Here is a 19,771-nt window from a genome sequence, read left to right on the forward strand (position 1 = left end):
CAGACACACCATGAAACTGGGATCAGGTGGGGTTCTCTAATGCTCTGGCTACAACCTGGGACCTCAGCTGATTTATCAGGTACAGCACAGCTAATCCTGGTAGGAGGAATTGTGGGTGAGCAATCCTGGCTTAAAAACTTCAGGAGAGGAAGCCAGATTTGCTAGTCTTTGCACACTGATTAATTATCCGTAAACAATCATTCTGGAACTCTGGGGAAAAACTTTGCCATTGCTCTTGAGCCTGGTTCATATAGGTGTTAAGTAGACAGGTTTCCCATGGGCCAATTGGTCTTGGACTCCTGTGCCCACATCAAAATACACATTCAGGCTGGACTCTACTTATTCAGGGCTCCCTCTGCTTACTTTCTGTCTGTCTGTCTTGCCTGTCAGTCTGTCTTGTCTCTCTCGCCAGAGTTTCTCTGTAGCCCTGCCTGTCTTGGAGGCTCTATAGACCAGGCTAGCCTCAAATTCAGATATCAGCCTGCCTCTGCCCACCGAACGCTAACTCAAGGCAGGTACCACCAAAGTCAGCTGGAAAACTGGCACTCTCAAAATAATTCCCCCTTATTACTGCAGTGATTTAAAAACTGAAACAGTTATAAAAATTAACAACTGGCATACCATAAATTTATTGACAAGAGGCAACAAACTAAGGGTTGCTGGGTGGTGGTGGTGCACAGTTTTAAATCCATCGCTCAGGAGGCCCATCTGAGGCCAGCCTGGTCTACAGAGTAAGTTCTAGGACAGCCAGGACTACACAGAGAAACCCCATCTGGGAAAAAAAAAGAAACAAAAAAACAAAAAAACAAAAAAAACCCAAAAAAAAAACAACAAAAACCTTGTGTAGTGACATAAACCTATATAATCCCAATACTTGGGAGATAGTGATACCCTATCTTGGGGGTGGGAGTCATTAGTATCTTTTTCAATTTTATTTACTTTTTTTTTTTTTTTTTAATGTATGAGTGCTGTCTGCATGTACACCTGCATGCCAGAAGAGGGCATCAGATACCTTTAAAGATAGTTGCCAGCCACTATGTGTGGTTGCTAGAAATTGAACTCGGAACTCGGGAGGAGCCAGTGTTGTTAACTGTTGAGCCATCTCACCAGCCCTGACATTCGTGTATATGTATATATGTATATGAGCACACTGTTCCTGTCTTCAGACACACCAGAAGAGGGCATCGGATCCCATTACAGATGGCTGTGAGCCACCATGTGGTTGCTGGCGATTGAACTCAGGACCTCTGGAAGAGCAGTCAGTGCTCTTAACCACTGAGCTATCTCTCCAGGCCTGACATTAATTTTGGAGGGGCTAAAGAAATGGCTCAGCAGTTGCAGGCACATGCTGCTTTGCCAGGGGACCTAGGCTTGGTTCCTAGCACCCACATGTTGACTCATATCAGTCCATAGCTCCAGTTCTAGGAGATCCAATGCCCTCTCCTAGCAACAGAGCCTCATGTGTACAAAGACACACACAGGGCTGGAGAGTTAGCTCAGTGGTTAAGAACACTTGTTCTGGGGGTTGGGGATTTAGCTCAGTGGTAGAGCTCTTGCCTAGGAAGCTCAAGGCCCTGGGTTCGGTCCCCAGCTCCGAAAAAAAGAACCAAAAAAAAAAAAGAACACTTGTTCTTTAAAGAAAAATTATAGAGATAGATAGATAGATAGATAGATAGACAGACAGACAGACAGTTTTTTTTTTTTAAAAGCACTTGTTCTTGTAAAGGGCCCAGGTTTAATTCCCAGCGCCCACAAGGAAGGAAGCTCAGCACCTCTATGGGTACCAGGCATGTGGATATACAAAATACTCATACATAAAAACAGTTTAAGGGGTTGGGGATTTAGCTCAGTGGTAGAGTGCTTGCCTAGCAAAGTGCGCAAGGCCCTGGGTTTGGTCCCCCACCCCAAAAAAAAAAAAAAAAAAAAAAAAAAAAAAAACAGTTTAAATAAAAAAAAAAAAAAAAAAAAAAAAAAAGACACGCAGACAAAATAACTATACACATAAACATAAATTAAAAAGTAAAACACAACAATCCAAAAAACCACCTAAATGCTCATCTGAGCCCCCAGCAAAGCAAGTCAGGCGTGGGTACACAAAGCTTTACGAACTTACTCCCCAGAGCTCATGTGATTACTTACTTACTTACTTACTTACTTACTTATTTATGACAAAGTCGAAGTATCTGGCCCAGGGTGGCTTCAAACTCATGATTGCCCCTGCCTCAGCTGCTGGGAGATTTGATTTTTAGGGGGAAAATTAAGAGCAGCTTCTCACCCACAGTCCCTTGTTCCCATCGACCTTGGGAATCCTGGATTTTAGGCTATCACTACTAAGTGCTGTGTTTGCCAAGAGGACTTTTCTGTTCCTAGCCTTAAAAGAGGGCTTGGCTTCAGTTAGTGGTTAGTGCGTGACTGGGCTGTGGGTGGCTTGTCAGCAAAGTGCTTGCAGCATGAGTTCAATCCACACTATGGACAAGGGATGTGCATTTACAATCTGAGGCAGAGACAGGAAGGTCCCTGGAGCTTACTTGTGAGGTACCCTGGCCTAACGGGTGTGAGCCCCAGCCAATGAGAGTCCCTGTCTCAGAGGACATGGAGTGCTCCTAAAGATGGCACTCGAGATTGTTTCCCATAAGTACCTCAACAGACACACACACACCATCACACCATTAACAGTAAGTGCTCAGTGGAGCACGGAGCTGGCTCGGACTGACTGGGACTTCTTAGGAGCTGACCATGGAGGATCTAAGCCCGACTCCCAAACTGCGCACCAGGAACCATCCCCAGCTTTCTCTCCACCAAGCACCGCATGGAACCGGGAGTGAGGCCACACCCACGAGTCATCTATTGAAATGAACGACAAGAGTCCTAACAAAAGGCACCATCCGAGGGAACGTGCCCACTTTATTAAACAGCTGACCCGTAGGGCCCAAACCCATCCTCACAAGCAAACTACACAGACCACTAAAAGCCAGCACAAGGAACCTGCTCCCATAGTTGGAACCCTACCCTTGGGGTGTGTGAGGCAGAGGGAGACAGCTGGCCTCACGGAGGCCTCATAAATAGTAGGTCACTGCTGCGGGATGCACAGGGACTGGACAGGGATCGCTGGGGCAGCCTGTTATCATGCAGCCTCCTGTGTCTTTGAGGACCTGGGCTCAATGTCCAGTCGGCACACGGGGCTGTCGTATACCATCTGCAGGTTCACCTTGTGGCCCACCAGCTCTCGGATGTTATTGATACCATATTTGATCATTGTTGGGCTGACAGGGGAAGGAACAGAGTTTAACACTAAGTCAGATTAACTTCTGCTTCTCAGAGGCTCCCATCTTTCTCAGAATGAATGCCAAAGTCTCCCCCACGGTGAACATGTTGTACCATTGGTCCAGTCCTACCTCCCATTCTCCCCTTGTTCATGCTTAGTCTAGCCTCAGAGCCCAAGTACTGGCTGTACCTTATCCAAGCCTTGCTCTGTCCTCTCTATAGCACTTTCTGTACATTAACACTCTGGTCTTCTGAGTCTCCTGATTGGCCATGCTAACCGCCCTTCCGTTCCCACTAGGATCCAGGTTGCAAGTATTAGAGAAACGTGCCCCAGTGCTCACAGCTCAGGGCCAGGCACAGAACACGGCATTCCTACCAGCACTGCTGGAGGAGTGAACAAGTGAATGAGTTGATGGAACCATCCTAGGAGGGTACTCACCGCTCCAGAGAGAGACCCCAAGCAATGACAGACACATTCTCAGGGAGCCCCATAGGCAGGAGCATCTCAGGGCGGAAGACTCCAGAGTTGCCAACTTCAACCCACTTCTTTAGACCTGTGGGGACAAAGGGAAGGCTAGAGTGTGCATCTGGGTGATACTGCACAAAGAACTGGAAGATGCAGTAGGAGACTGGCAAAGAGGGTGACCCAGGCCCAGTGTGAGGTCCCTCAGACCTCCCTCTGCGCCGTTTCCCATCCCTGACCTTGGTGGTAGCTGAACACTTCCATGCTGGGCTCTGTGTAGGGGTTGTAGGCCGGCTTGAAGCGCAACTGTGTGATTCCTGTAGGGGTTGGCCAAGACAGGCTGATGACCTCAGAGACACTCTCCCAGCCCCCCAAACACTGCCTGCCTGTATTGGCTTGACTGCTCACCCAGCTTGGTGAAGAACTCCCTCAGTACACCCATGAGGTGGCCCAGGGTGAGACCATGGTCAGCTATCACACCCTCAATCTGGTGGAACTCGGCCAGGTGTGTGGCGTCCAGCGTCTCATTCCGAAACACACGATCAATAGAGAAGTACTTGGCTGGTGTAAATGGCTTCTGGGGAGGAGGAGTGATAGCCAGGTCAGGCCTGGCCCTGGCCTGGGTCAGAAGGTCTATAGGACAGTACCAACCACCCACCTGCCCAGGACAAGCTGCACCTTCTGGGCTAAACGGTAGAGGGCTCGGGCGCTGGCTGCTGTGGTATGTGTGCGAAGCAGGTTTTTCCGGGCCTCTTCCAGCTTCCAGGTATACTTGTAGCTTCAGGAGAAAAAGCAGGATGTCTGCCCTGAGGTCCTGGAACTCCAGCATCCCGTCCCACCCCTCTCAAGAGTCCTGCTTCTGCCTCACCCTTGTGAGCCGTAGCCACCCTGGGAGTGGGTTCGTTTCACCCGCTGAACATAGTCCATTGGGAGCTGCAGGGCCTCTGCTGGATCTAGGCAAGACAGAGTTATGTGGTCAGCCAGTGAGCACCTCTCAGAAGCCACTGCATGTCAGGCACTGCTCCACGGAGGGTCCTGTGCCATAGCACTCAGTGGTACCTGCTGGCACTCCTCAGTTGATGACCTTCCCCTCTTCCAGAAGCCACTTCCCCTTCTTCCCTTTTACTGTGTGAAAGCCCAAGTTTCCCTCTGGTTTTGACACATGACCTCCTGCTCTGGTCTCCTCTCATTCCTACGTGACCATGACCTGCAGTCACAGGGCCACCAACTGACATTTCAGCCTCAGGACCTTTGTCCTGACCTCCGTCTCTCTCCCTTACTTCCTTGTCTTTGCTTTGAGACTTGATCTGACTGGCCCTGAACTCAGAGATCCATCTGCCTCTGCCTCCCAAATGCTGCCACTAAAGGTGTGTGCACCACATCCAGCCTTGCTAAAGACTCAAGCAGCACGAGCTTCCAGCCTTCCCTAGTTCTATAGGCACAACATTACTATCTCCAGTGATTTTTAACCCCTTGTCCCACTCACAGATTCCTCAGAACTATCTAGTCAGGAAGTGGATCTCCCTGGGGTGAGGGACTTCTGTCCTACTCAGGCTATGACTCAGTTGACTCAGCATTCAGGAGGACTTTCAGGGAGACGTTGCTCAAGAAGTATGTGACTTCCCCCAGTGCTTCCTGAAACCCAGGTCCTTCCTCAGGTTTGGTAAGTGTTCATCCACTAACATGCACCCCCAGAAGCAAATGAGCAAAACATTTTTTCTTTAGCAACATAGATTTAGTTCCTGAGTTAAGTCTTTTGCATGTAACAGCTGTGTAGCCTTAGGCAAATGATGTTCCCTCTGTGCCTCGGTTTCCTCAACTGTAAATGAGGGGCAAACAGTATCACTTTCTGTAGCTGGAAGGTTGGAACAACGGAGCAGATGAGTTTTGGGTACCACGACAACAGCAACATCATTGCTACTAAATCGACAATGGGCACTTAGGGAGCTCGCCTGTCACTTTAGAGGGGAGACAACAGCCAGTTTGAGAAGTCACTCGTTTCAGACGGACTAAGGACAGTGAAACAGGGGCTGGCCTGTGACAAGGGACAGAGAACTTGGAGACAGAAAACTTACCAGCATGCAGGAGATCCCACCCCTAGCAACAGCAGCATGCGCCCATGCACGCATGTGTGCACACGCACGCACAACAAATAACTAGTCATGGGGGCTCACATGTGTGATCCCATCATTCTGAAGGCTGAAGCAGGAGAACAGAAGACACTTAGATCAATCATGGCTACATAGTGACTTGTAGGCCAACTTAGGCTATAGAGTGGGACCCTGTCTTAAACAACCAAAATAATAAGGGAAAATGTCTTAGCACTTCAAAAGCTGAGACAGGAGGATATGAGTTCAAGGCCAGCTTGGGCTATAGTGAGGGACTCTAGTTGAGAAAACAAAAAAAAAAAAAAAAAAAAAAAAAAAAAAAAAAAAAAAAAAAAAAAAAAAAAAAAAAAAAAACCAAAAAAAAAAAAAAAAAAAAAAAAAAAAAAAAAAAAAAAAAAAAAAAAAAAAAAAAAAAAAAAAAAAAAAAAAAAAAAAAAAAAAAAAAAAAAAAAAAAAAACAAAAAAAAAAAAAAAAAAAAAAAAAAAAAAAAAAAAAAAATTTTGAACATGAGGTCAGGCAGTGATGACACATGCCTTTGATCCCAGCACTCAAGAGGCAGAGGCAGGTGAATCTCTGATTTCCAGGCCAGCCTTGTCTACAAAGAAACCCTGTCTTCAGGGAAAAAACAAAACAAACTTGGGACATGTCAGGCATAGTGGCATATGCCTTTAGTACAAACACTAGGGAGGCAGAAAAAGCTGGGTACATCTTAGTGAGTTTGAGGCCAGCCTACATAATGAGTTTCAGGACAGCCAATAGAATTCTGAATAAAATAAAATAAAATGGGTTGGAGAGATGGCTCAATGGATAAGAGCACTGACTGCTCTTCCAAAGGTCCTGAGTTCAATTCCCAGCAACCACATGGTGGCTCACAGCTGTCTGTAATGAGATCTGATGCCCTCTTCTGGTATGGACAGCTAGAGTGTACTCATATACAAAATAAATAAAAATTTAAAAAATGAAATAAAATGCATACCTTTGTGTGCATTGTGGCTACACCTTTAAGCCTAGCCTTAGCAAGGCTGGGAAATCCTTGTGAGTCCAAGGCCAGCCTGGTCTATATGAGCTCTGGACTAGTCAAGGCCACAGAGTGAAACCCTTTTTCTCTATAAACAAAGAACTCTGGGTGGCTGCCTTAAGCTGACAAAGCCCCACGGCAGGTCTGGCAAGTTTGGAAGCAGAGACTAGGCACAAGGAAGAGGGATCGCAGTGGAGGATGGGACCAGCTGCCAGGGCCTGGCTGGCCACAGTGACGCTGGACCTCATTTTATGAAATGCAATATCCCTTCCGTAAAGCTTGACTTTATCCAGACTTGAGGCTTCTGCTACTGTACTGGCCAGGCTCGCCGGCTACCCACCTCGAAGGAAGAAAGTATCATGTTGGTCACGCGCTGGGTGCTGCTGAGGCTGGAAGAGTGCATCAAAGTTCCAGAAGGAGCTCTCAATGAAATTGTCCGTAGGCATCTCTGTGAACCTGCAGGAGACATGACTGACTGCCCTGCAGGCCTGTGTCCAGTAGCTTCCAAACCCCACCCCAGGCCGTGTGCTCACCCCATCTCCAAGAAGATTTGTCGGAACTGGGAGCGGACCTTGAGTAAGGGGTGCAGGTGGCCACTGTCTGGGAGCACACCACGGGCGGAGAAGTTGTAGGGTTTGAAGGGTCGGTCCCTCCAGGAGCCACTGTGGGGAGATTCAGGGTGCAAAGACATGAGGAGAGCTGCCCAACCCTCCCCAACATCCTCTCCCCTCTCCTCGCCCTACCTGGAGATCATCTCTGGGCTCAGCTCGGCCTCCTGCTTAGACACACTTGTGCTGAAGCCCTTGCCCTTGCTCACCCAGTAGGTTTTCAGGATCCTGTGAACAGAGGAAGAAAAGAGACGCTGCTATCATCTCGAGAGCCATTGGATGCTAATCCCAGAACCAACTATCAAGTAACTCTAGTTTTAAGTTGTTGATGTTTTAAAAGATTTCACAGATCCCACACTGACATGGAATTTGCTATACAGTCAATCATGACCTAGAACTGGCTCTCCTAATTCTGCTTTCTACATGCTGGAAATACAGGCCTGTCATACCAGGATTATGTGGTGCTAAGGATCAAACTCAGGACTTAGGAGTGCATAGTAATCAATTAAGCTCCATCTCAGAACCTGCCTTACTGGTTTTTTTGTTTGGTTTGGTTTCTTTTTTTTTGGTTTTCTCTGGAGGGGGTCAGGTTACATAGTAAACGCTGATGATGGAGGCTTTAGGCATTACATGGCAAAGTGCCTTTATCTGCACTTTTTTTTTTTTTTTGACACAGGGTCATCATGGAGCCCTGGATGACTTGCAAGTCCTTTGGAGACCAGGCTAGCCTTAAACTCACAGATCCACCTGTCTCTGCTTGCTCTCTGTGGTGGGAGAGTGGTGTAAGACACTCTGCTAGTATCTTACAAAACTGAGCCATCCCACTAGTTCTGTTTTTACTTATGTGTATTATATATGTCTGTATGTTTGTGTGAATATATAACATATGTGTGGGTGCCTATGGGAGCCAGAAGAAACTATCAGATCCCCTGGAGCTGTTCCTCACACAGACCTTGGAGCTAAAGTGGCAGACAGTTGTGTGCTGTCAACATGGGCAACAGGAACCTAAAACAGGACCTCTGGAAGAGCAGCAAGGGCTCTTAACCACTGAGCCATCTCTCCAGCTTTTAAAATATTTTAAAAACTATCATTACATTCACTTGTGTGTGTGTGTGTGTGTGTGTGTGTGTGTGTGTGTGTGTGTGTGTCGCACGCGCGCATGTGCAGCTCACATGTGGAGGTCAGAAAACCACTTCGAGAATCAGTTCTTTGCTTCTACCATGTGGATCCTAGGGATGGAATTCAAGCTATCAGGCTGCAACATACTGAACTGAGCCACTGAACTACTTTTTTAGCCTTCATGTTTTTCTCTCTTCCTCTCTCTCTCTTTTTTTTGGGGGTTGGGGGGTGGTGGTGGTTTAGATGTTTTATGTAGCCCAGGCTGGGCTTGAGTTCTGCATTATTTATTGTTTTCTTGATACTGTCATTTAAAATTTTCTTATTGGGCCACTTTCCTTCTACCTATTCATGCATTTATTTGTTCTATAGACAGTGATAATATAATTTATACCAAGGTCCGTCCAAGTAGTGATGCATACAGATGGACATGATATCAGGAAAGTACTGAGAGTTTATTTTGGGTGAGGATCCGTTATTCCACAACCCCATAAGAAGTAAAGAAGCTTAGCTGGGAAAGGCCAGGTGAGTTGGCCAAGTCTGCATAGCTAGCAAGTCGCAGAGCCTAGACTTCCATCAGGCAGCCCTACATCCCGTGGCCTCAAATGGTTTTTAATAAGTTTCACTCTGGAGTCCTGGCTGGCCTGGAAGTCACAATCACCATCCTAGCTGCACCTAGTTTGCCTCAGTATGGCTTCACTTGAGTGACACATGAGCAGGAATTTAATTGGCTGACTTCCTGGAAGGCATAGAGAAAGCAGCAGGTGCGACAAGAACCAAGACTGAAGGGCTGCGGGAGCCTAGCACATGCACTCAAAACCCTGCATGAGGCTGGGTGTAGTGGTGCAAGTCTCTAATCCCAGCACGAGGGAAGCAGAGGCACGAAGATCTTTGCAAATTTTAGGATAACCTGAACTACATATCAAGTATTAGGCTAGCTAGGACCACAAAGGAAAACCCTGTCTCAAAACCAAGGACCCAAGCAACAACAATAACAAATCCTGGGCAAATGGGGTGTGGTGAAGACTGACAACAGCAGCAACTGGGTATGGGCGAGGCGGCTCTCTCTCTTCATCCTCACAGCACCACACAGGTAAAAGGGCCTAGCTGTGGCAGCCACTCACACTTCGGTCAGCAGCTTCCTCTTCCGGAGCTCATTCCTTTCCTTTTCAGCCAGCTTCTCAGCCTGGCCTGCCTGGACCTGCTGCAACCGCCTCTGTACTTCATCCTCTATACTGTCCACCTGCCGCAGGACACGGGAATGAGGGCCAGTGTCCGCTCCACTCGCCCTCTGCCTCCCGCCTGCCTGGACATTTCCCTACAGGACTCACCACGCGGAACACCCGGGGCCCATCGGCTGCACTCTTGTCCACTCGGATCCACTTGTTGGACATGGCCTTGCTGAAGCCCACCTTGCCGCTGGGCAGTTGCTAGGGAAGTGGGATTGTGATGAGTGCTGTATTCCAGGGCCATCTGCATCCCATTCCCTCCCTAGACCCCAGCCCTGGGCCCTACCATGAGCTCACTTTGCACCAGGCCCTCGAGAGGGATGCTTCTAAACACACGGGCCTCATGGCTGCCCTCCCGGGCAATCTCCTCACCCTCAGTAGTTAGCTCCCAGCACTTGGTAGAACGAAGCTCGGCTTCAATGACCTGCGGGGAAATGAGTGGCACTTGGGTCTGTGTTGTTCAAAACCACCACGACCCTACAACATTGGGCCAGAGATTCAAAGACAGCCTCAGAGCTGAAGACCTGCCTTAGCAGTCAAGACATGCACTGCTCTCCACATAGGGTGGCCCACAGCCACTGCTAACCAATTCCAGGGCATCTAACTTCTCCAACTTCCTGGAGCATTTGCACTCACATGGTACATAAACACACACACACACACACACACACACACACACACACACACACAAATAAACCAGAACCTTTTGTGATAGACCACACCTTTAATCTTAGTAGTAGGGAGGCACAGGCAGAGGCAGAGCCAAAGGCAGAGGCAGGTGGATCTCTGAGTTCAAAACCAGCCTCCTCGGGCTGGAGATGGTACAGTGGTTAAGAGCACTGACTGCTCTTTCAGAGGTTCTGAGTTCAAATCCCAGCAACCACATGGTGGCTCACAACCATCTGTGATGAGATCTGGTGCCCTCTTCTGGTGTCTGAAGACTGCTACAGTGTGGTTATATATAATAAATAAATAAATCTTAAAACATAAATAATAATAAAAAAACAGTCTGGTATACTTATCAGGTACCAGGCCAGTCAGGGATACAAAAATGAGACCCTACCTAAAAAAATAACCACTGAGCTAAATCCCCAACCCCCAATAAATTAATTAAATTCAGAGGCCAGTCACAAAGTTATGTTACATTTCAACTTTACAACATCCCATAGGGTGGGGGAGGAGAGAGGGCAGAGAATAGAAGAGGGAGAGAGTGAGGGAGGACGAGAGAGCATAGGTAGCTCCATTTTCATTCAAGACCTTGCTTTGCTATATCCCAAGAGAGTTTTGAACCCCTGAATCCCTATCTTCCTGCCCCGTTTCCTCCAATTTTGAAACTATCAGTTGCATACCAATGTCCTTAGCTGAAACAACTTTTTTTTAGATTTATTTATTCTTTTTTTTTTCGGAGCTGGGGACCGAACCCAGGGCCTTGCGTTTGCTAGGCAAGCGCTTTACCACTGAGCTAAATCCCCAACCCCTTATTTATTCTTTTAAATTTACATGCATGTGTGTGTGCCTGCATGAATTTGTAAACACTACCTGCGCTTAAGTGCCTAGGGAGGCCAGTGGGCTTCAGATCCCCTGGAGCTGTGATTAAAGGTGTCTTTGAGTTACCTGTGAGTGCTAGGACCCAAACCCAGGACCTCTAGAAGAGCAGTCAGTGCTCTTAACCACTGAGCCATATTTCCAGCCCTGTAGACAAACTTTTGTTTGTTTTTGGAGACTGGGTTTCTCTGTGTAGCCCTGACTATCCTGAAACTTGCTCTGTAATCTGACTGGCCTCAAACTCAGAGATCCACCTGCTTCTTCCTCCCAAGTGCTGGGATGGACGGCATGCACCACCATCAACCGGGCCCAGACCAATTTTTTTTAAATGCCAGGAATTAGAACCCTGGGCAAGCTAGACTAGCACTCTGCCGCTGAAATACACCTCCAGCCTTTGTGCTTTCCTTTCCTTTCTCTCGTGTGCCGCGTATAAGCACTTGTGTATGAACGGGTGCACAAGTGCTTGGTGGCCAGAGGAAGCCACTCAAGCTCTATTACCTTTGCTTGTTCTCTTGAGAGGGTCTCTCGAAGAAACGAGCTCACCATTTCTCACCTACGCTGGTACCAAGCACAACTAACAATCCGCATCAACTCCAGGGTAACGGGCTCGAGAGACCATGCCAAGTGCCCTTCTGAGTATGTCCTCCTGATCCTGTATCTTGGCTGCACGTGTATTTCATCATTTATACACAGGCTGCTAAGAGCACTTCCCTTTCTATCTTACAGAAAGCCTTGAACAAATGGCCTTTCTATAATATACCAAAGTACACCCAACTCCAATTCTTAAACACATGCATTGACTTGACTTGTTTAGAATTTAAAGGCTCAATGGCAAAGATCAGGCGAGGAAAAGAATATCTAGGTTTATTTTAGATAATTTGCTGAAAAATCAAATCAAGAAAGTCATGAGCTGTATCCCTGGTCCCTATACCATATTCTTTTTTTCTTTTTTCTTGTTTTCGGAGGTGGGGACCGAACCCAGGGCCTTGCGCTTGCTAGGCAAGCACTCTAACCACTGAGCTAAATCCCCAACCCCCCTATACCATATTCTTGACCTTGTCACTGAGGTGTGTACGACTAGTGACATCTGATGGGTCACTACATTGAGCATCAGTATGTAAGACAGCAGCATCTCATATGTAAGACCTAAAAAAAAAAAAATGTCAGCATCTTAAGATTATGCAAGGACTACAGAACAGAGCTGAGACCTGAGTATAGAACCTGTGCTCAATGAGTAAACATCCCAAACCCTGGCCTCGTGGATCCTGCTTCCTGAGTGGTCCACAAACCCTCATCATCTTTCATTTCCTGACAGTCCATTGGCCAATGCTAGAAGGATGGGCTTCCTCTCCGGTCCTCTTCCTTACCCTGAATCTTGGGTCACCTGCCTCCCAATACCAGACACTATGCCCTCCAGCTTGGGGATGTGCCAGCCTCAGCCCTCAGCCCCCACCCCAGCTCTCGGTTAGCAAAGCATTCCTTCTGAAAAATAAAACAGAGAATACAATCTGGCTGGCTACAACTCCTGGTATGGTTCTTCTTTACTCTCGTGAGATAAAGACACACAAAGCAGGCTATGCACAGTGGTGAAAGCCAGTAAAATTCGCTGTTGGGAACCTGAGGTAAGAAGAGGGAAAGAGGGGTTGGGGATTTAGCTCAGTGGTAGAGCGCTTGCCTAGGAAGCGCAAGGCCCTGGGTTCGGTCCCCAGCTCCGGGGAAAAAAAAAAAAAGAAGCGGGAAAGCTCGTAAACTCATACACCGTGAATTCAAGGCCAGACTGGACAGTGAGAGCCTGTTTCAAAGTTTAAAAAGCATCCCAGCATTCCAGAAGCTGAGGCAGAGGCAGGTGGATCTTTGTGAGTCTGCTAGACTGGCCTATGCTGTGGGTTACAGCATATCCAAGGCTATGTAAAGAGACACTGTATGAAAAACAGTAAAAACCCACAAAACTTAAAATAGAAAAAAGTACAAAGTGTGCTGGAGAGGTGCTTCAGTGGTTTAAGAGCCATAGCTCTTGCAGAAGAACCAGGTTCAAGTCCCAGCACCTACGAGGAGGCTCACAACCATCTATAGTTTAAGTTCCCACTCTCTTCTGGTCTCCTCCAGATCATAGTGCACATAAACTCAGGCAGGCACACATGTATACATAAAAAAACAATAAACAATTCTAAGAGAGATAGGGTGGGGTGAGGGTATTATTTGCTCCAGCCTTTTATCCCAGCTCTCCGAAGGCACGTGGATCTTTGTAAATTGGAGGCCAGCCTCGTCCAGACAACAATTTCCAGGACGGCAGCTAAATTTCGGTGGTGCAGCTTTTGACCAGCACGCTGGAGGCCCTAATATGAAGATGAAAGGGAAAGAGGGAACCCTACAGAACCATGTAATTCTGCCCTGATGGTCTCTCCGGCCTCTAACCCCATACCAATGCCCTGCATTGATGTCTTGGGTGCCATAGTTTTCCTCCATTGGACCCGATCCAGTTTCCATCTCCACCGGATCCCGGTTCTCTGTCTCCAACACGAAGTCAACTGTCACAGTGCTTCTCTGAGTCCTCCCCTCCCATTTGATTGCAACCCCTTTCCGGGTAGCAATCACATCTTGTCACACCCCTCCCTACATGTGCCATGTTTTCGCCTTAACAGACATTAGTCGCTTGAGGAACGTAAACTGTTCCAGACTTCCCATCAGCGAACCCCGCGGTGCGCCTATATGTAATTTTTCCTCATCAGCAATAATGGGCTACAGCTATAAAAGCGAGGCCGGCCAGCAGCACGCGCCATACTCACTTCACCCAGAGCCTGGAGGCTCTTCACAGCGCCCACCACTGCCTGGTGCTCTACGCCCAGCTGCGTAGCCAACTCCGCGCTGTCCAGGCCGCCATCAGCTACCTCCAGCCGCCGCAGCAACTGCTCCAAAACGGGATTTTCCGCCATGGCTATCCCTAGCGCACTTAGCTTGTGTAGGCCGCCGGACGGACTAGGGAAACCGGAACCGGAACCGGAAGTCGCGGTGGAGCATGCGTCGCCATTTTTAATGTGGCATAAGTACGGGTGATTTGGGAGCTGGCCGTCGCCATCTTAAGTGTGGCAACTGCGCCTCAAATGTACTTCAGGATGTAGTTTGACCAAAGTGACCTGTAGTTAACTAGTGAGATAAATTTGATGACTTGAAGGGCGAAAGTAGTTTTCTTTTGGGTTTTTTGTTTTATATCTTGAGACAGTTCTTATTTAGCCGAGGCTAGCATTGAACTCATCTGCCTACTTCTCCCAAGTGCTAGAATTACAAACACTGTAAGACCTGACTGAAGGTTTGGGGATTTAGCTCAGTGGTAGAGCGCTTGCCTAGCAAGAACAAGGCCCTGGGTTTGGTCCTCAGCTCCGAAAAAAAGAAAAGAAAAGAAAAAAAAAAAAAGACTTGACTGAAATGAATTCAATCAGTCCTCCCTCCCCACCGGCTAATTTTTATGCAGCCTCTAGTAACAGGCTCAGATCACTGCCATCCTGGCTTTAGGCATGGCCATTCTGTTGATGTTCTGTTGTTGTTGTTGTTTTTGGATTTATTCACTTTGTTTTATGTGTGAGGTTTTTGTCTGTTTGTGTGCATGGTGGCCTCAGAAGATAGCCATCAGATCACATGGAACTGAAGTTATGGATGTTGTGAACCACCATGTGGATTCTGGGACTTGAACCATGGTCCTATGCAAGAGGACTTATTACGGCTTAATACTTAACAACTGCTCTTAAGAGCTAAGGAATCTTTCCAGTGCCCCACTCTGCACATATTAACTTCTTTTACATGTTCAAAAAGAATCTGGGTAAAGACCATACATGTTTAGGGGAGAGGGATTCACTTAAGACAGTTGCAGAGCCTGCTGACCTGCATGGAGTACTTCAGGTTTTTTTTTTTTTTTTTTTTTTTTTGTTTTTTTTTTTTTTTTTTTTTTTTTTTTTGGGAGCTGGGGACTGAACCCAGTGCCTTGCGCTTCCTAGGCAAGCGCTCTACCACTGAGCTAAATCCTCAACCCCGTACTTCAGGTTTTTTAAGTTCTCCCTAGAATTCGTGATGTAGATACTATACAAAATCTTCTACTTCTACAAGAGAACAGATGAGGCTCAAAGGCAAAAATGTAAACCTACAGGAAGTTGATGGCTACAACCAAAAAAATTATAAACCCTCCGGCTTCTCTGTGCTCTCAGGAGGTCAATGCAATATCACATTGATGCTTCTGACAAACTGTGAGTCACAGCTGGGGCCTGGGAGTGGGGTGAGGGAGGGAGCGAGGCAGGTGGGTGAGAGGTATCCCAGCACTCATGTGACAGAGGCAGGCAGATCTCCAAGTTTAAGCCCATCCGGATCTACAGAACAAGTTTCAGGATAGCCAGAGCTACACAGAAAAACCATGTCTCAAGAAACCAAAAACAACCAAACAGAAACCAAAACAAACCTCGGGTCTCATCCGTAGGTGGTCCTGTAACTCAGTGTGGGAGTTAAAAAACAACTGGCAGGGGCTGGGGATTTAGCTCAGTGGTAGAGCGCTTACCTAGGAAGCGCAAGGCCTGGGGTTGGGATTTAGCTCAGTGGAAAAAAAAGAAAAAAAAAAAAAAAAAAGGCCCTGGTCCTCAGCTCGAAAAAAAGATGAAAAAAAAAAAAAAAAAAACTGATGCTGTTCCAGAGGTCCTGGTTCAGTCCCCAGCTCCAAAAAAAAAAAAAAAAAAAAAAAAAAACAACTGGCAGTGCTGGAGAGATGGCTCAGCAGTTAAGAGCACTGACTGCTGTTCCAGAGGTCCTGAGTTCAAATCCCAGCAACCACATGGTGGCTCACAACCTTCTGTCACAGGGATCCGATGCCCTCTTCTGGTGTTTCTGAAGACAGCTACAGTGTGCTCATATATAATAAATAAATAAACTAAAAAAAAAAAAAAACCCCAGTAAAAGCCTTCTTAATATTCAGTGACCAAATTAATTCAAAATCAAATGCAGTGAGTTCAAGGTGTCTCTGGCAGCTCTTGGCCATGTTGGGCTAGGCAACCATGGCAGCCTCTTGGTTGGTTGGTTGGTTGGTTGGTTACTTTTGCTTTTGTGTTTTGGAATGGTTTCATTATACATGTATGCATGTGTGAATGTACACATGTGGAGATCAGAGGACAACTTTGGGGCCTCAATTATCTCCTTCTACCCTGAGGTATAATTTAGTTCCTTAGTCCCACCAAGTTTTTACCCACTTGTACCCACCAAGCCATCCTACCAGCCCTAGCCTTAGTTCTGAACACAAAACATGCACACTGTGGTGTCACTTCATGTCACTCTGCACAATGCTCAGTAAATACTGCTTGATTTACCAAGACTTTCTCAAGATTGAGACTGTACCGTATGTTGTGTTTTCATTATTTGGACAAAAGTTTTCTGCTCTGGTAGAAACATAATGTCTTGACATGTTAAACAGTGGCCTTTAAAGTATTTTTATATTTCTTTTTTTTTTTTTTTTTTTTTGGTTCTTTTTTCGGAGCTGGGGACCGAACCCAGGGCCTTGCGCTTCCTAGGTAAGCGCTCTACCACTGAGCTAAATCCCCAGCCCCCTATTTTTATATTTCTATTTTCATTATTTTAAATTAACTATAAGTGTGTGTCTGCATTTGCATGAGAGTGCAGGTGCCCAAAGAGGCCAGAGTGTCAGGTCCCAGGAGCTCCAGTTGCCTTTGGTTATGAGTCTCCTAATATGGCTGCTGTAACTAGAACACAAGTCCTCTGAAAGAGAGGCAAGTGCTCTTAACCACTGAGCCTTTCTCTCCAGCCCTGGCCTATTTCTTTTACTTAAAGAAGATAGGCTGGCCTGGAACTCACAGAGATCCACCTTCCTCTACTAAGTGCTAGTAATAAAGTCATGTGCTACTCTCTGTGTGTGTGTGTGTGTGTGTGTGTGTGTGTGTGTGTGTGTGTGTGTGTATAGATTGTGCACATGAAAGCAGGTGCCTGCCAAGGCCAGAGGTTCTGGTTCCCTGGAGCTGGAGACAGTTGGTTATGAGCATCTCAGTGTGGATGCTAGACTCTGAACTTGAGTCTTCTCTTTTTTTTTTTTTTTTTTCCTGGAGCTGAGGACCAACCCAGGGCCTTGCACTTGCTAAGGCAAGCGCTCTACCACTGAGCTAAATCCCCAGCCCTGAACTTGGGTCTTCTGCAAAAACAACAAACTCCCCCACCCCCATCCTCTCTGTTTTATTTATATTTCATACATATGCAAATCACTTGCATACAGTGCTAGCAGATGACAAGAGGGTATCAGGTCTTCTGGAACTGGTATTACAGTTGTTAGCCACCGTGTGGGTGCTGAGAAACAAACCTAGGTCCTTTGCAAAAGCAAGAAGCACTTTTTTAAAAGCAATTTTTAAAATTAATTTATTTCATGTATGTGAGTACACTGTCCCTGTCTTCATGCACACTAGAAGAGGGCATCAGACACTATCACAGATGCTTGTGAGCCACCATGTGGTTGCTGGGATTTGAACTCAGGACCTCTGGAAGAGCAGTCAGGGCTCTTAACCACTGAACCATCTCTCCAGACCACAAAAAGCTGGTCTACAGAGTAAGGTCTAGGACAGGCAGGGCTATACAGAGGAACCCTATCTTGAAAAACAAAATAAATAAAATGAAAAATAAACAGATTGCTCTTTGGAGTCTGGCCTGAGATATGGTTGAAAGACCACTGGGTGACCTTCCAGAGGGTCCAGTCTCATTTTCCAGCACCTACATGGTGGCTCTCGATGATCCTTAACTCCAGTTTCTGGGGATCCAGTGCCGTCGGAAGTCAGAGGAAGGTACTGGGTCCTATATAGCCAGGCTATATGCTCAGAGGTCGAAGGTACTTACTGCTTTAGAACAGCTGTGGGAACCGCCACCGTCATGATTACCTAGCATATATTATCCACAAAGCCGTCAAACCCATTGTTTCATGTTTGCACCAAACCATCATGGAGGCCCTTTGCGCTGAGCACAAAATCAACCTAATTGAAGCTGATGAGAAGAAACTAGGTGAAGGGGTAGGCAAGCATCTGTAAAATTCATGGGGGCGAGGGGCTGTAAATTTGGTTAGCTGCAGTTGTATAGTCAAGGATTATGGTAAAGAGTTTCAGTCCAAAGAAGTTATCAAAGAGCACTTCAGTGGGAGGGATGAATGAAGGAGACACCGGAGTCGCTGTGGCATGGAGCAAAGGTACTTGTTACCAACACCAACAGCTTGTATTCTATCCCAGAGACCTACAAGGTCCAAGGAAAGAACTGAATCTTGCAGAATTTCCCTGACCTCCACACGCATGTGATACACATACACACACACACACACACACATAATAAAATGTAAAAAAAAAAACAAAAAAACCAAACCTCGAAAATTTAGGTTTTTTAAAAAACATGCTTGGGGCTGGAAAAACGCATCAGTGGGTTAAGAGAACTTGTTGCTCCTTCAGAGGACCCAGGTTTGCTTCTCAGCGCCCACGAGGCAGATCACAACCACCAGTAACCTGTACCAGGGGATCTGATGTCCTCTTCTGGTTTTGTGGGCCCCAGGCATGGGTGAGGTATGTATACATATGTTCAGGTAAGCATATATCTAAAAAATAACAATAAATATTTAAAAAAGAAAGCAAGAGGGTTGGGATTTAGCTCAGTGGTAGAGCGCTTGCCTAGGAAGCGCAAAGGCCCTGGGTTGGTCGGGTCCCCAGCTCCAAAAAAAAAAAAAAAAAAAAAAAAAAAAAGAAAGCAAGAAGAAGAAGTTGAACTGAATGGTATACATCTTTAATCCCAGCAGAAGCAAGCAGATCTCAGTAAGTTCCAGCAGGCCAGCCTGGTTACATATATATCAAAGACGAAGACGCTGTCTCAAAGTAGGTGGATAGCTAAGGAGCAGTAGAGTATTAGCTTAAGGTTTAGAAAAACAAACAAACAAAACCCAACCAGAGTAACTCTTTTTTTTTTTTTTTTTTTTCCGGAGCTGGGGACCGAACCCAGGGCCTTGTGCTTCCTAGGCAAGCGCTCTACCACTGAGCTAAATCCCCAACCCCCAGAGTAACTCTTGAAAGGGCAAGACATGAATCCGTGAGCTCAAAGCCAGTCTGGCAACTTAGTAAGACCCACGTCATCACAAAAATATAAAAACAACAATTTTTTATGTGCATCGGTGCTTTGCCTGCACGTGTGAGGGTGTCAGATCATCTGGAAATAGTGTTACAGACAGTACCATGTGGGTGCTGGAAATTGAACACGGGTCTTCTGAAAGAGCAGCCAGTCCTCTTAACTACTGAGCCATCTCTCCAGCCCCGTTTATGTCACTCTTAGCTTATTAAATTGGTTAAATATTAAACAAACTACTTAATATTCCTGTCCCTCAATTATCTTCACTGGTGTAAAGGAACCCAGTTTATTGTGA

General features: G+C 46.5%; 1 protein-coding gene across 1 annotated transcript; it reads right to left on the minus strand.

Moving 5' to 3' along the window:
• Nucleotides 1-2,866: 2,866 nt before the first annotated feature.
• Nucleotides 2,867-14,314, minus strand: Farsa (phenylalanyl-tRNA synthetase subunit alpha). Its single transcript, XM_032887869.1, has 13 exons — nt 14,139-14,314; nt 10,094-10,231; nt 9,910-10,008; nt 9,703-9,821; nt 7,598-7,690; nt 7,388-7,516; nt 7,195-7,310; nt 4,596-4,680; nt 4,406-4,505; nt 4,136-4,304; nt 3,967-4,044; nt 3,704-3,818; nt 2,867-3,263 (listed from the first exon to the last, which is right to left on the minus strand). The coding sequence occupies exons 1-13, from the start codon at nt 14,283-14,285 to the stop codon at nt 3,125-3,127; spliced, it is 1,527 nt and encodes a 508-aa protein (XP_032743760.1). The 5' UTR covers nt 14,286-14,314; the 3' UTR covers nt 2,867-3,124.
• Nucleotides 14,315-19,771: the final 5,457 nt, after the last annotated feature.

The sequence above is a fragment of the Rattus rattus genome, chromosome 17 (genome assembly GCF_011064425.1).
Source record: "Rattus rattus isolate New Zealand chromosome 17, Rrattus_CSIRO_v1, whole genome shotgun sequence".
Lineage (NCBI taxonomy): Eukaryota > Metazoa > Chordata > Mammalia > Rodentia > Muridae > Rattus > Rattus rattus.

Bases quoted from the DNA above. Each gene is read 5' to 3' on its own strand.
- Farsa (XM_032887869.1), bottom strand. From the start codon at position 14,285: ATGGCGGAAAATCCCGTTTTGGAGCAGTTGCTGCGGCGGCTGGAGGTA. The intron at 9,822-9,909 runs GTGAGTCCTGTA...GTCCTGCGGCAG, and splicing joins GGCCCCGGGTGTTCCGCGTG to GTGGACAGTATAGAGGATGA. The intron at 4,506-4,595 runs GTGAGGCAGAAG...TTTCTCCTGAAG, and splicing joins GGTGGCTACGGCTCACAAGG to CTACAAGTATACCTGGAAGC.